Source organism: Myxocyprinus asiaticus, chromosome 23, assembly GCF_019703515.2.
Source record: "Myxocyprinus asiaticus isolate MX2 ecotype Aquarium Trade chromosome 23, UBuf_Myxa_2, whole genome shotgun sequence".
Taxonomy (NCBI): Eukaryota; Metazoa; Chordata; class Actinopteri; order Cypriniformes; family Catostomidae; genus Myxocyprinus; species Myxocyprinus asiaticus.
In genome coordinates this window covers 2137909-2153158 of record NC_059366.1, presented here as the reverse complement: position 1 = coordinate 2153158, position 15250 = coordinate 2137909, and the positions used below count along the sequence as shown (strand labels likewise).

The following is a 15250-nucleotide window of genomic DNA, read 5'->3' as shown; positions in this document are numbered from 1 at the left end:
TCACTTTAACCTGTTAATTTAATTTTAATAACAAATAAAATAATTTAAACTTTCTATAAAAGGATGTACTGTGTTCGACAATTGAAAAATTAAAGTCAATGTATGCTCCGCCGCTTTTGGAAGACCTTTCCAGTGGCTTTATACAGAGAGAGCATGTTCTTCCTGAATTAATAGAGCTGATCAGTTTGTAGTCCAAAAACTTGAAAGATAATTAGCCATGGGTTCCCTTGTCAACATAACAACTGAAGTTTGTCCGTGCTTTCAGTTAACTAAATACATTAAGTCCAACACACTCAGAAATAACAGTGATTTCTACATGTTCACCCAAGTTCAACAAAATTCTTTAAGCAGCTTTTAATTTCCACTAAATGTCATGTGTCAGCCCCACTAAAATACTGTTTAGTTAGGCTGACTTAAATAGCAGTGTTGGTAATCACCACTCAACTTGAAAACTGAAGAAACTTCACTAAACCAAGCACTAATTACCCTGATGGTGACTTAAAATAAAACAACTTTTTACAACAAGACATCATTAAAACACTAAATCCCAAAAACAAGAAGCATCGACTGTATTAATTCTAAACAATAATAAGTTACATGTACTCGTACGTATGTCGCCATGCTTTGACCAAAGACACATAAATACATTTAACCACAAAGGATTATGGGTATTGCCTCCACACAAATTGCTTCTCCAATTGGCATGCTCAGTGACAGATGCAACAATATAAAATTTACAAATCTTTTGACCCATGAATTTTCAGGACTTTACCACGACTACTGGAGAATATTTTTAAGAATCAAAATCACACATTTTAAATTGGCTAATAATTAATGATTGTCTATGTCTGTGGGAGCCCTGGCCTTAACTGACTCATTACAGTAAACATGAAGTTTGCACTGCACTGACGTTCACAAAGTTTCTACAGAAAATCCACTAAATAGACAATCCTATGCAGTATATTTACTGCACAATAGTACATTGTTGTCAACTGTTAAGGTCAATACGGCAATCCAATATTCTGACCAAAATGTCACGAATCAATATTTACATATCATCAGTAAATTACATTAAATAAGAAAATATTCCTTGTCAAATGATCAAGCCAAACTAGCAGTGGTTGCACACTAGTAGCAATGATAAGCAGATGGAATTATTCTGCCACAATTGGCTTTCTAAGTGATCAGATTGAGCATGCTCAAAAGCCTGCAATTTCTACCTTCAAGACAAAACTTGACATTGTATGTTCTTGCTGTTTAAAATTTTAAGTTGATCACACTGAAAGGCATAAAAGTTGAACTTACTGATTTAAGTAATCTCAACTTTTTCTACATTTGATAGTTCAATCAGCTTTTAAAATAGAGTTTGCCTGACAAAATGGAAGTTAAATTTTTTACAGTGGGATTATCCTATGGGTTTTTATAATGTCAGTTTTGGATTTATTTGTGAAATAAGGTCTGTGGTGAAAATTACTTAAAGATACTTGGAAGTTTTGTTTTTCAACATAAATTACACAAAATTCACAACTGAGTTATGAAAGTGTTTAATTTATGTTGTAGAACAAATATAAATAAAGTATCTTTAAGTAATTTTCACCACAGACCTTATTTTATTAATAAATCTAAAACTGCCATTACAAAAGCCATAGGAAATTCCATAGGGAACCCATGGCGATCTAGCCTTCTGGGGTTGTCTTCGAATTGACGTCAAGGCTGAACAGCTCTATAACATGGTGTACTATACCAGTAAGGAAGCGGCACTAAATTATGTGAAGTTATGGTTAAGCCATCAAACATGTTAATTAAAAGGCTGTGATAGTAGTTGTAGTGCTATAATTCATTTTATGGAAAGGGTTTGTTTATGTTTGTTGGAGTGGTCAGGGGAGTGCAGTGTTTTTGTTCAATGATATTGTGGACCTCCACAGGGCAAGTTAGAGGAGAGGAAGCCCCTCATGGTACTCTTTGAAGAAGTCGCCATGAATTGCATCCTCTCTGCTGCTCAGTGAGTATATTGCTCAGATTACTCAAGTGCCTGGATACTGTTTTGATGAGTGCTAACAGTTGTTTACATTTTGTTTTAATATAGATCTGCGGATGGGGAAGGTCTATGTAACCAGTGAGTGTAGATTTCCACTAACCACCTAGCTTAGTTTAAAATAATGGGAAAAAAAATACAAATATATACACTGGTGGCCAAAAGTTTGGAATAATGTACAGATTTAGCTCTTATGGAAAGAAATTGGTACTTTTATTCACCAAAGTGGCATTCAGCTGATCACAGTGTATAGTCAGGACATTAATAACATGAAAAATTACTATTACAATTTGAAATAAATGTTCAGAACTTCTTGAACTACTTCAAAGAGTTCTCATCAAAAAATCCTCCACATGCAGCAATGACAGCTTGGCATTCTAGCTGTCAGTTTGTCCAGATACATTTCTGACATTTCACCCCATGCTTCATGTAGAACTTGCCATAGATGTGGCTGTCTTGTCGGGCACTTCTCACGCACCTTACATTCTAGCTGATCCCACAAAAGCTCAATGGAGTTAAGATCCATAACACTCTTTTCCAACTATCTGTTGTCCAATGTCTGTTTCTTTGCCCACTCTAACCTTTTCTTTTTGTTTTTTTCTGTTTTAAAAGTGGCTTTTTCTTTGCAATTCTTCCCATAAGGCCTGCACCCCTGAGTCTTCTCTTTACTGTTGTACATGAAACTGGTGTTGAGCGGGTAGAATTCAATGAAGCTCTCATTTGAGGACATGTGATGCGTCTATTTCTCATACTAGAGTCTCTGATGTAATTATCCTCTTGTTTAGTTATACATCTGGCCATCCACATCTCTTTATGTCCTTGTTAGAGCCAGTTGTACTTTGTCTTTGAAGACTGTAGTGGACACCTTTGTATGAAATCTTCAGTTTTTTTGGTAATTTCAAGCATTGTATAGCCTTCATTCCTCAAAACAATGATTGACTGATGAGTTTCTAGAGAAAACTGTTTCTTTTTTGCCATTTTTTAGAATCAGAATTTTGACCTAATATTGACCTTAAGACATGCCAGCCTATTTTTGTTTGCCCACTCTAACCTTTTTTTTTCTGTTTCAAAAGTGGTTTTTTCTTTGCAATTCTTCCCATAAGGCCAGTGGGAAGAATTCAATGAAGCTGTCAGTTGAGGACATGTGAGGCATCTATTTCTCAAACTAGTGACTCTGATGTACTTATCCTCTTGTTTAGTTGTACATCTGGCCTTCCACATTTCATTCTGTTCTTGTTAGAGCCAGTTGTCCTTTGTCTTTGAAGACTGTAATGGACACCTTTGTATGAAATCTTCAGTTTTTTTGGCAATTTCAAGCATTGTATATCCTTCATTCCTCAAAACAATGATTAACTGATGAGTTTCTAGAGAAAGCTGTTTCTTTTTTTTGCCATTTTTGACCTAATATTGACCTTAAGATATGCCAGTCTATTGCATACTGTGGCAACTCAAAAACAAAGTCAGTGACAATGTTTAGCTTAATTTAATGAACCAAATAGCTTTCAGCTGTGTTTGATATAATGGCAAGTGATTTTCTAGTACCAAATTCGCAATTTGGCATGATTACTCAAGGATAAGGTGTTGGAGTGATGGCTGCTGGAAATGGGGCCTGTCTAGATTGATAAATGACTTTTTTTCAAATAGTCATCGTGCTGTTTTTTACATCAGTAATGTCCTGACTACTGATACTTTGTGATCAGTTGAATGCCACTTTGGTGAATTAAAGTACCAATTTCCTTCAAAACGGCAAAATCTGTACATTATTCCAAATGTTTGGCCACCAGTGTGTGTGTGTGTGTGTGTGTGTGTGTGTGTGTGTGTGTATATTGCATATGCAGCTTGTTTTCAAGATGGAAAAACTTGTCTGTCTTTTTCCAATTCAGATCATCAAATGGGATTGTGGAAAGAAGATACACTTTTTTAAAGAGGCTGTGTCAGGTTCTCTGTGCCCTGAGCAGCCAGCTCTGCTCTCTAGTGGTGAGCTGATATCTTAAGCATCACTTTTACTTACTTATTGTTATTTTCCTCTTAGAAGATGATGCAGTTGTTTTTGTTCCTCTTTAGGGTTCAGATATTGAAGTGAAAGTTCCTGTTAACCTGAATAAATTTATGGAAGCTCTCCTTGCCTTCACTACCCATCCCAGCCAGGTTGAAAAGCATTATAGCCATTTGGTGAACTCATAGGTGATTGGAGGTTTTATTTATTTATTTTTAATTCACATTTTTTCTAAAATAGTCTTCCTTTTGTTACAAACAGTTTCTACGGTCTTCCACCCAAAGCACATGGGGAAACCTGTTCCGTCATGAGATTCTATCGAAGGATCCTGACATCACACAAATGACAACAAAATATTTAAGAGTGGCAAGGATGAATCTTGTGAAAGTAAGTACTGTGTATCTCTAATGCAGAACTTCCCAGATAATTACTATTATACATATTCAGTTGCTTTTTCTGCCCTTTACAGTCTGGATTTCCCTCCAAGAATGATAGCCCAGCCTGTGAATTCTCCAGAGTGGACTTTGACTGTGATGAAGATTTCAACTCCTTCTTTAATTGTAAGTTATGATGTTTATTTTATTTATTTTATTAATGCATGTTACTGGTCTTATTGTGAACAATTCATCCATGCACATTTGTTATTTTATATATACACACACATATACATACACACACACACACACTCTACCGGTCAAACATTTTGAAACACTTGACTGAAATGATTCTCATGATCTTAAATATCGTTTGATATGAAGGCGTATGCTTAAATGTTTGAAATTAGTTTTGTAGACAAAAATATAATTGTGCCACCATATTAATTTAATTATAAAACTAAAATGTAATTTAAAACAATTTTTTTTTGAAATTGATGACTTGGACCAAATAATAAAGAAAAACAGCCAATAAGTGCCCAACATAGATGGGAACTCCTTCAATACTGTTTAAAAAGCATCCCAGGGTGATACCTCAAGAAGTTGGTTGAGAAAATGTCAAGAGTACATGTCTGCAAATTCTAGGCAAAGGGTGACTACTTTGAAGATGCTAAAATATAATATAGTTTTGATTTATTTTGGATTTTGTTTAGTCACAACATAATTCCCATAGTTCCATTTATGTTATTCCATAGTTTTGATGAGTTTACTATTATTCTAAAATGTGAATAAAAATTATAATAATGAATGTGTTTTAAAACTTTTGACCGGTTGTGTGTGTGTGTGTGCGTGTGTGTATGTATGTATGTATATGTATATATATATATATATATATATATATATATATATATATATATATATATATATATATATACACACACAGTGGTGTGAAAAAGTGTTTGTCCCCTTCCTGATTTCTTATTTTTTTGCATGTTTGTCACACTTAAATGTTGCAGATCATCAAACAAGTTTAAATATTAGTCAAAGATAACAAGTAAACACAAAATGCAGTTTTTAAATGAAGGTTGTTATTATTAAGGGAAAACAAAATCCAAACCTACATGGCCCTGTGTGAAAAAGTGTTTGCCCCACCTGTTAAAACATAACTGTGGTTTATCACACCTGAGTTCAATTTCTTTAGTCACACCCAGGCCTGATTACTGCCACACCTGTTCTCAATCAAGAAATCACTTAAATAGGACCTGCCTGACAAAGTGAAGCAGACCAAAAGATCTTCAAAAGCTAGACATCATGCCTAGATCCAAAGAAATTCAGGAACAAATGAGAAAGAAAGTAATTGAGATCTATCAGTCTGGAAAAGGTTATAAAGCCATTTCTAAAGCTTTGGGACTCCAGAGAACCACAGTGAGAGCCATTATCCACAAATGGCGAAAACATGGAACAGTGGTGAACCTTCCCAGGAGTGGCCGGCCGACCAAAATTACCCCAAGAGCGCAGCGACGACTCATCCAAGAGGTCACAAAAGACCCCACAACAACATCCAAAGAACTGCAGGCCTCACTTGCCTCAGTTAAGGTCAGTGTTCATGATTCCACCATAAGAAAGAGACTGGGCAAAAATGGCCTGCATGGCAGAGTTCCAAGACGAAAACCACTGCTGAGCAAAAAGAACATTAAGGCTCGTCTCATTTTTGCCAGAAAACATCTTGATGATCCCCAAGACTTTTGGGAAAATACTCTGTGGACTGACGAGACAAAAGTTGAACTTTTTGGAAGGTGTGTGTCCCATTACATCTGGCGTAAAAGTAACACCGCATTTCAGAAAAAGAACATCATACCAACAGTAAAATATGGTGGTGGTAGTGTGATGGTCTGGGGCTGTTTTGCTGCTTCAGGACCTGGAAGACTGCTGTGATAAATGGAACCATGAATTCTGCTGTCTACCAAAAAATCCTGAAGGAGAATGTCCGGCCATCTGTTCGTGACCTCAAGCTGAAGCGAACTTGGGTTCTGCAGCAGGACAATGATCCAAAACACGCCAGCAAGTCCACCTCTGAATGGCTGAAGAAAAACAAAATGAAGACTTTGGAGTGGCCTAGTCAAAGTCCTGACCTGAATCCTATTGAGATGCTGTGGCATGACCTTAAAAAGGCAGTTCATGCTCGAAAACCCTCCAATGTGGCTGAATTACAACAATTCTGCAAAGATGAGTGGGCCAAAATTCCTCCACAGCGCTGTAAAAGACTCATTGCAAGTTATCACAAACGCTTGATTGCAGTTGTTGCTGCTAAGGGTGGCCCAACCAGTCATTAGGTTTAGGGGGCAATCACTTTTTCACACAGGGCCATGTAGGTTTGGATTTTGTTTTCCCTTAATAATAACAACCTTCATTTAAAAACTGCATTTTGTGTTTACTTGTGTTATCTTTGTCTAATATTTAAACTTGTTTGATGATCTGCAACATTTAAGTGTGACAAACATGCAAAAAAATAAGAAATCAGGAAGGGGGCAAACACTTATTCACACCACTGTACACCACACGGCCAAAATTTGGAATAATGTAAAAAAAAATTCTTATGGAAATAAATTGGTACTTTTATTCACCAAAGTGGCATTCAGCTGATTACAATGTATAGTCAGTACATTAATAACGTGAAAAATTTCCATTACAATTTGAAAAAAATGTTCAGAACTTCTTAAACTACTTCAAAGAGTTCTCATCAAAAAATCCTCCATGTGCAGCAATGACAGCTTTGCAAATCCTTGGCATTCTAGCTGTCAGTTTGTTCAGATATTCAGGTGACATTTCACCCCACGCTTCCTGTTGCACTTGCCATAGATGTGGCTGTCTTGTCGGGCACTTCTCACGCACCTTACAGTCTAGCTGATCCCACAAAAGCTCCATGGGGTTAAGATCCATAACACTCTCTTCTAGTTATCTGTTGTCCAATGTCTGCGTTTCTTTGCCCACTCTAACCTTTTCTTTTTGTTTTTTTCTGTTTCACAAGTGGCTTTTTCTTTGTAATTCTTCCCATAAGGCCTGCACCCCTGAGTTTTCTCTTTACTGTTGTACATGAAACTGGTGTTGAGTGGGTAGAATTCAATGAAGCTCTCAGCTGAGGACATGTGATGCGTCTATTTCTCAAACTAGAGTCTCTGATGTACTTATCCTCTTGTTTAGTTGTACATCTGGCCATCCACATCTCTTTATGTCCTTGTTAGAGCCAGTTGTACTTTGTCTTTGAAGACTGTAGTGTACACCTTTGAAATCTTCAGTTTTTTTTGGCGATTTCAAGCATTGTATAGCCTTCATTCCTCAAAACAATGATTGACTGACGAGTTTCTAGAGAAAACTGTTTCTTTTTTGCCATTTTTTTAGAATCAGAATTTTGACCTAATATTGACCTTAAGACATGCCAGCCTATTGCATACTGAGGCAACACAAAGACAATGTTAAGCTTCATTTAATGAACCAAAAGCTTTCAGCTGTGTTTGATATAATAGCAAGTGATTTTCTAGTACCAAATTAGCAATTTAGCATGATTACTCAAGGATAAGGTGTTGGAGTGATGGCTGCTTGAAATGGGGCCTGTCTAGATTTGATCAAAAATTACTTTTTTTAAATGGTGATGGTGCTGTTTTTAACATCAGTAATGTCCTGACTATACTTTGTGATCAGTTGAATGCCACTTTGGTGAATTAAAGTACCAATTTCCTTCCGAAACAGCAAAATCTGTACATTATTCCAAACTTTTGGCAGCCTGTGTGTGTGTGTGTGTGTGTGTGTGTGTGTGTGTGTGTGTGTGTGTGTGTGTGTGTGTGTGTGTGTGTGTGTGTGTGTGTGTGTGTGTGTGTATGTATGTATGTATGTATGTATGTATGTATGTATATTACACACATATTAAGCCAGTTTTTATTCAGTTTTGCACAATGGCTCCAGCCTCGTTGTAAGCAAAGACTGTGATGTGCTGTGTGTGATTGTGGACTGGTTATGGATTTTTGCCAGTTAGATCACCACCATTTTGTTTTCAAGTCAGTGGGGCACGATGGAAAGTGTGTGTGTGTGTGTCTGTGTGTTGACTGCAAACTCGCATTCAGGTCTGCCTCCATTCCTATATGCAATTTCTACTTTTCACATTCCAATTAACAGCCAATGGATAAAAACTAGTCCATAACATTTTTTTAACTTGGAAAATACATCACAATATGGAAGTAAAGTCGGTTGCAATTTCCGATTCATGCCGACTTCAACTTAAAACACCCTTTTAAAAAATTAATGACGGACTAAAACATGATAAATAATATGTTGTTGTTGTTCGTCTATCGTGGGTGATGATGACCACGGGCATTTCTCGATCAGTAGCCTTTGTGTCCAGAGATGGATTATCAGTCCAATCCGAGCACGGAAGTCTCTCCCACAAATAATGGCATGTGTGTGTTTGTCCAGTGGTAGAGGTGACATTGGCTCTTTCCTTGCATGCATTACGCTTTCTCTGAGCTTCAGCTATTCTGTTTTTTTTTTTTTTCTGCTGCAGTAGCTCCTGCATGGACTCTGCTTTGCCAGGAAGGATGGTCTAGAGCAGGGGTACTCAATTAAAGTTCCAAGAGGTCTGTTCTCTACATTTCCTTCCCAGCAAAGGATAATAATATGTAGCTTACATGGTGTCAGTAGTTACAGTTGAAGTCAAGTTTAAATACACTTAGGTTGAAGTCATTAAAACTAATTTTTTAATCACTCCTCAGATTTTATATTAGCAAACTATAGTTTTGGCAGTTCGTTTAGGACATCTACTTTGTGCATGGCACGAGTAATTTTTCCAACAATTGTTTACAGACAGATTGATTCACTTTTAATTGACTATCACAATTCCAGTGGGTCAGAAGTTTACATTAAGTAAGCTCATTGCCTAGTTGCTTGACATCATGGGAAAATCTAAGGAAATTAGCCAAGACCTCAGAGAAGAAAAAAAAAACTGGACCTCCACAAATCTGGTTCATCCTTTGGAGCAATTTCCAAACACCTGAAGGGTACCACGGTCATCTGTATAAACAATAGTATGCAAGTATAAACACCATGGAACCAGGAAGCCATCATACCGCTCAGGAAGGAGACGCATTCTGTCTCCTAGAGATAAACGTACTTGGGTGCGAAAAGTGCAAATCAATCCCAGAACAACAGCAAAGGACCTTGTGAAGATCCTGGAGGAAACGGGTAGACAAGTATCTGTATCCACAGTAAAATGAGTCCTATATCGAAATAACCTGAAAGGCTGCCCAACAAGGAAGAAGCCACCCCTCCAAAACCGCCATAAACTACAGTTTGCAAGTGCACATGGGGAAAAAGATCTTTTTAGAGAAATTTCCTCTGCCCTGATGAAACAAAAGTGGAACTTTCTGGCCATAATGACCATCGTTATGTTTGGAGGGAAAAGGGTGAGGCTTGCAAGCCGAAGAACACCATCCCAACCGTGAAATAGGGGGGTGGCAGCATCATGTTGTGGGGGTGCTTTGCTGCAGGAGGGACTGGTGAACTTCACAAAATAGATGGCATCATGAGGAAAGAAAAGGATGTGGATATCTCAAGACATCAGCCAGGTAGTTAAAGGTCGGCCGCAAATGGGTCTTCCAAATGGACAGTGACCCCAAGCATACCTGTGGCAAAATGGCTTAAGGACAACAAAGTCAAGGTATTGGAGTGGCCATCACAAAGCCCTGACCTCAATCCGATAGAAAATTTGTGGGCAGAACTGAAAAAGTGTGTGCGAGCAAGGAGGCCTACAAACCTGACTCAGTTACACTAGTTCTGTCTGGAGGAATGGGCCAAAATTCTAGTAACGTATTGTGAGAAGCATGTGGAAGGCTATCCAAAAAGTTTGACCCAAGTTAAACAATTGAAAGGCAATGCTACCAAATTCTAACAAAGTGTATGTTAACTTCTGACCCACTGGGAATGTGATGAAAGAAATAAAAGCTGAAATAAATCATTCTATGTACTATTGTTCTGACATTTCACATTCTTAAAATAAAAAAGTGGTCCTTACTGATCTAAGATAGGGAATGTATTGTACAATTAAGTGTCAGTAATTGTGAGTTTAATGAATTTAAAACTGAGTTTAAATGTATTAGGTGTATGTAAACTTCTGACTTCAACTGTATAAGGCTAGGAAATTATGTATCTTTTTTTTTTTTAGATACATAAGAGGTCTAAGAGGTCTTTTCTACTGAAAGATTAAACTATTTCAAGACTTCAGTTAAGGGCACTTGGATATTAATATTCAAAGATTAGATCAACAGTTTGCTTTGATGCTGAATGACAGCAGTACAGTTTTTGTGTAAATATTTATATATACTGTATGTATGGGACACAGGAGGCCTTTTGACAGATAAAAAACACTGTACATAATTTGTTTATTATGAAAGGCTCGTAACATGCTGATTAATAAAGCTAAATTTAGATGGGGGAAAAAACGTTATAGTCCAAAGGCGCCATGTTAACGTTTTTGATGTTAAAATAACCACACCTGCAACTTGTACCTACAGTAGATTAGGCTTTATGCTGTGCCTCATGTCTATAGTGGGGAGAGAAAGCACTTTTATTCCCGCTCTAGAGAGAAATATTCCTCTCCAGCGCTGAACGCGCTTTATTCCCTCTCTGCGCACATATACACGTATGCTTACACAATCACTTAGCAAGGTGTCAGATAACTAGCACAAAGATTTAGAGCGCGGTCCGGATTGAAATGTCCTTCAGAGTCTGCCTATTGAGTACCCCTGGTCTAGAGCCTGAGTTTCCCAGGTACTGATATCTATGTGGAAGCTTTTCAGGGAAACTTTCCTTTTAAGTGTTTCTTTTGAATGGTCAATAGATTGCTTGCCCTCACACAGCTCGCTGTATAGAAGCTGATTTGGAATGCGCTCATCTGACATGGAAAGACCATGTCTTGGGATTTTTGTAGAATTGTATGAATACTTAGGCAGCTAGCTTTCTGTATCACCTCATTGTCTGGAAGTTTGTCCTGCCACTTGATTTTCATGATCCGTAAGAGACTGCTCATGTGAAAGTGGTTGAGCTGTTTGGCGTGTCTACTGTAGACAGTAGGGATGTGCGAGACTAGTCGACTAAACACTTCAGATGCTGCTAGTAGACACTGGAATTACTAGTCTGTTAATATTTCCCCCCATTAAACTAAGTTTTACACATTTACATTTGGCTTTATATTTTTACAGAGGCTGCACTTAAATTACTGTCATATTAATGTTTCATATTTTAAATAGAATTAATAATACAAATATTATTTAAAAAAGAGGGTTATCTGGAGCAGATACAGAGTTTAATTTCACCTCAGGCTGCATGTGCTGCTTCCCTCTCTCACTCGTGGCGTGCGCGGGAAAATGTCCTCTCGCTAGACAAGCAAACTCAGCAAAGTAGATATGAAATCAATTCGGTGGTGCGGGAATCGGCTTTCCAAATATTTGAAAGTCCCTGAGGTTGTTTTCACATTTGAGTCTTCTTTACATCTGTGCATTTTCCGCTGAGCAGGCTTTTTCAAGCGCAGGACAGCCACCTTAGGTGAGTTAAGTCCCGTCTTTCACCGGACCATGTCGACGTGTTCATTTTACTCATAAAAAAAAAAATAAAATGCTTTTGAGTTAGTAGCCTAGAAAATAACTGTTTTAGACTAGGTATGCAATTTTTTAAATTTGCTGATTAAGAAGGCTATTTTCAATGAGGTACCGACTGCTTAACGTGTTAAACTATCTTTTATTCTGTGTGCATGTCATGTTTAGAATACATTAGGTTTATTGTAGGCTACATCACAGGCATATTTTTTCTATCCTATAGCTACCTTTTTTTTTTTTTTTTTTTTTAAACTGTTATTTGTTAACGTTCTTCACCGAACAGCTGTCATATTAGATCAATGGCTAATGCCCGACTGCACGTCGTGAAATACACGCAACTTTTCAGCACATTTTCTCTCTCTCATAGATTTGGCTTAGTCTACCTGTTAATTATTTTCAACAATGTCCTGACTGTTTTAATATGTTAAGTAACTTTTACTTGGTGATTTCCGTTTAGAACAGGCTTTTAATGGTTCCATTGATCCTGCACTATTCATTCAATTGTTTTCAATAAATAAGTCTTTTACATATTCGCAAACATTGATTCAGTGAATGCGTGTCATGTTCTATATTTAATGTACAATGATCATAATTCAAGGCGAGCACGTCGCAGATAAATGCCCCTTTTCAGTGGAATTTAGCATCGGATTTGGAATAGATTAAGTATTTTAAATGGGTCACACTTTTTTTTTCCTTTTTTTTTTTTTTTTAATACTGTTTTCTGAAGGTTGGTTTCTCTTTAGACTAGTCGGTTATAAAACTTCCGTTTAAACGACAGTCAAATTAGTCGTAGCGCACATCCCTAGTAGACAGTCCAGGTTTCGCAGCCATAAAGGAGAGTCGTCAGAATGATTGCTTGGTACTCTTTCAGCTTAGTGTTGAGGCTGAAACCTCTGTAGACCCAGACAGTCTGTCGTTGTTGTCCAAAGGCTGCACATGCCTTGGCAATCCTGTTGTTGACTTCATCATCGATGCTTACTGTTCTTGTGAGGATGCTGCCCAGGTATGCATAGCTATCTACTGCTTGGAGTTTTTGCCCATTGACTGTGATGCATGGATCTTTGTACAGCCTACCAGGTGTTGGCTGGAACATGACTTCAGTCTTCTTGGTATTGATGGTGAGTCCGAAGTTGAGCATGCCTCTGAAAACTTGTCCATGCTTGACTGCATACTCTCCTCTGAGCCTGCATTCAATGCACAGTCATCAGCGAAGAGGAATTCTGTCTCTGTCACTTTCGTTACAGCCTGCAGCCTTTTCGGGTTGAATAGTCTTCCATCGGCTCTGTATTTGATGTGTAGCCTGTCACTTATGTTGTGGAACGCATCTGAGAGCATGGCTGTGTCGGAGCAAGAACACAGCCTTGCTTGATGCCATTGGTGACTTGGAATGCTTCAGAATAATCTTCATCATCCAGGACACGTGCCATCATGTCATCATGAAATTGACAAACGATCCGAATTAATTTTTCTGGCACCCAGATTTAGTCCCTCTCTGTTGACGGTATCAAAAGCTTTTGTCAGATCGATGACTGTTGTGAGCAGATTTTTGTGCTGCTCTTGACATTTCTTCTTATTATTAATTGTTATTATTTTTATTATTTTATTTTTTTAAACATGATAAATAATAACCATATGTCTCTTTGTTATTTGACAATGACGTGGTGACACAAAAACATCATTACTGACAACATAATTTTCTATTAAATCCTAAATTCCAAGTGTATTCTTGCGTGTAGTTTCAGTTTTTCCGCACTGGTGTATTATTGTGTTATCTGTTATATTAATGTGTATATCTGTTTCATGTTTTCCCGCCTGGCACGTAAGCAAATTGAAACGCACATAAAACAACTGTGGTTGATCACTTTCCTTTTTGGTCAGAAATTGTGTGTTCATGTCTAAGTGGGTGATTCTTGGCAGGAATAGGTTCTGATGTGGACCAGATCTTATGTTATTAGTCAAAGGTCTGGTGACACGAGACAATGGTGACGATATTGTTTTTTTTTTTTGTTTTTTTTTTTTACCTGTTCAAAAAGGATTTCTGTCTGTTTCACCACCATGACAGTAGTTGATCTGAAAGAGAACACAGACTGTTGGAAGACAGTTTATGTTAATGCCCAATAGTGCACCCCTTGATGAAGCTGAGAATTCTGCCAATCACTATTATATCACTATTAATGGCACTATTATAAGGAGCTACTCTTACTAGGTTTAGGCCATAAGTACGATTGGTATAACATTTCAGAAGTCACTTCTGACTTAGTCCAAACTTTCTGATTAACATTTTTTGATTCATATAGATAGCAAAGCAAAGAAAAGCAAAACATGTATATACAGAATCAACATTTAACCCCACCCTGACCCTCAAGAACATCCCTGTGGTCACAAATGATTATAGACACACACACACAAAAAATACATAAAACAGAAAAATATATAATAATCACACAGATATAAAACTAAACTTCGCTCTCCACTGCCCCTCCCCGAGAGCCCTCCAAAAATGCCAAATATCTGCCCCATTTCCAACCAAATGAATCCCAACTCCCCAGCCTTCTACATGACGCTTCCTCGAAAGCCGCCATCCTCCCCATCTCCGTGCACCATTCTTGAAATTATGGCGCCCCAGCTGACTTCCATCCACTTAAAACAATTTGTCTACTGATCATGACGCTGGTTAGAACCCATTATTTTATGTGTTTATCTCCTATATTGATGACTGCCCCATCTCCTAAAATACAGAGTCTGAGGAAAAATGAAATTTGAGTGCCCAATACATCACACATAAAACTCTGAACCTTCAACCAAAATTCTTGGATATTAACACACCACCAAAAAACATGGGTTGTGTCACCATCTTCTGATTGGCATTGCCAGCAGGTGGGTGTGTCTTTAAGACCAAGCCTATACAATCTAGAGGGAGTCCAATAGAATCTGTGTAAAATCTTGAATTGCATGAGGCGCACCCTTGCATCTCTAGATGCAGACTTGAAATTTTTTAGAATCCTAGCCTACACTTCTTCCTCCAATACCAAGTTTAAATCTTTCTCCCATAATCTCTTAATAGAAGTTAAATCTCCGACCCCCAGACTCTGAGTTTGAAGGTAAGCCTTAAAATACATCCACAGGTACACCTCCAATTCAGTACACCTCCTATCAGAACCTAATTGTCTAAAGGCTTGACATAACTTTCTGGAATTTTCCAAGC

The 15250-nt window shown here is 37.6% G+C and overlaps 1 protein-coding gene across 2 annotated transcripts in view; it reads left to right on the top strand.

Annotated features, from left to right (window-relative positions):
- Window positions 1-15250, top strand: part of LOC127413604 (exportin-5) — a 120374-nt gene that overhangs the window by 9091 nt on the left and 96033 nt on the right. For both annotated transcript variants that reach the window (XM_051650871.1, XM_051650872.1), the window contains 6 exons: window positions 1926-2002; window positions 2087-2116; window positions 3919-4012; window positions 4100-4183; window positions 4293-4418; window positions 4501-4591. In XM_051650871.1, the coding sequence (XP_051506831.1) occupies window positions 1926-2002; window positions 2087-2116; window positions 3919-4012; window positions 4100-4183; window positions 4293-4418; window positions 4501-4591 (502 nt within the window). The remainder of the gene's footprint in view (window positions 1-1925; window positions 2003-2086; window positions 2117-3918; window positions 4013-4099; window positions 4184-4292; window positions 4419-4500; window positions 4592-15250) is intronic.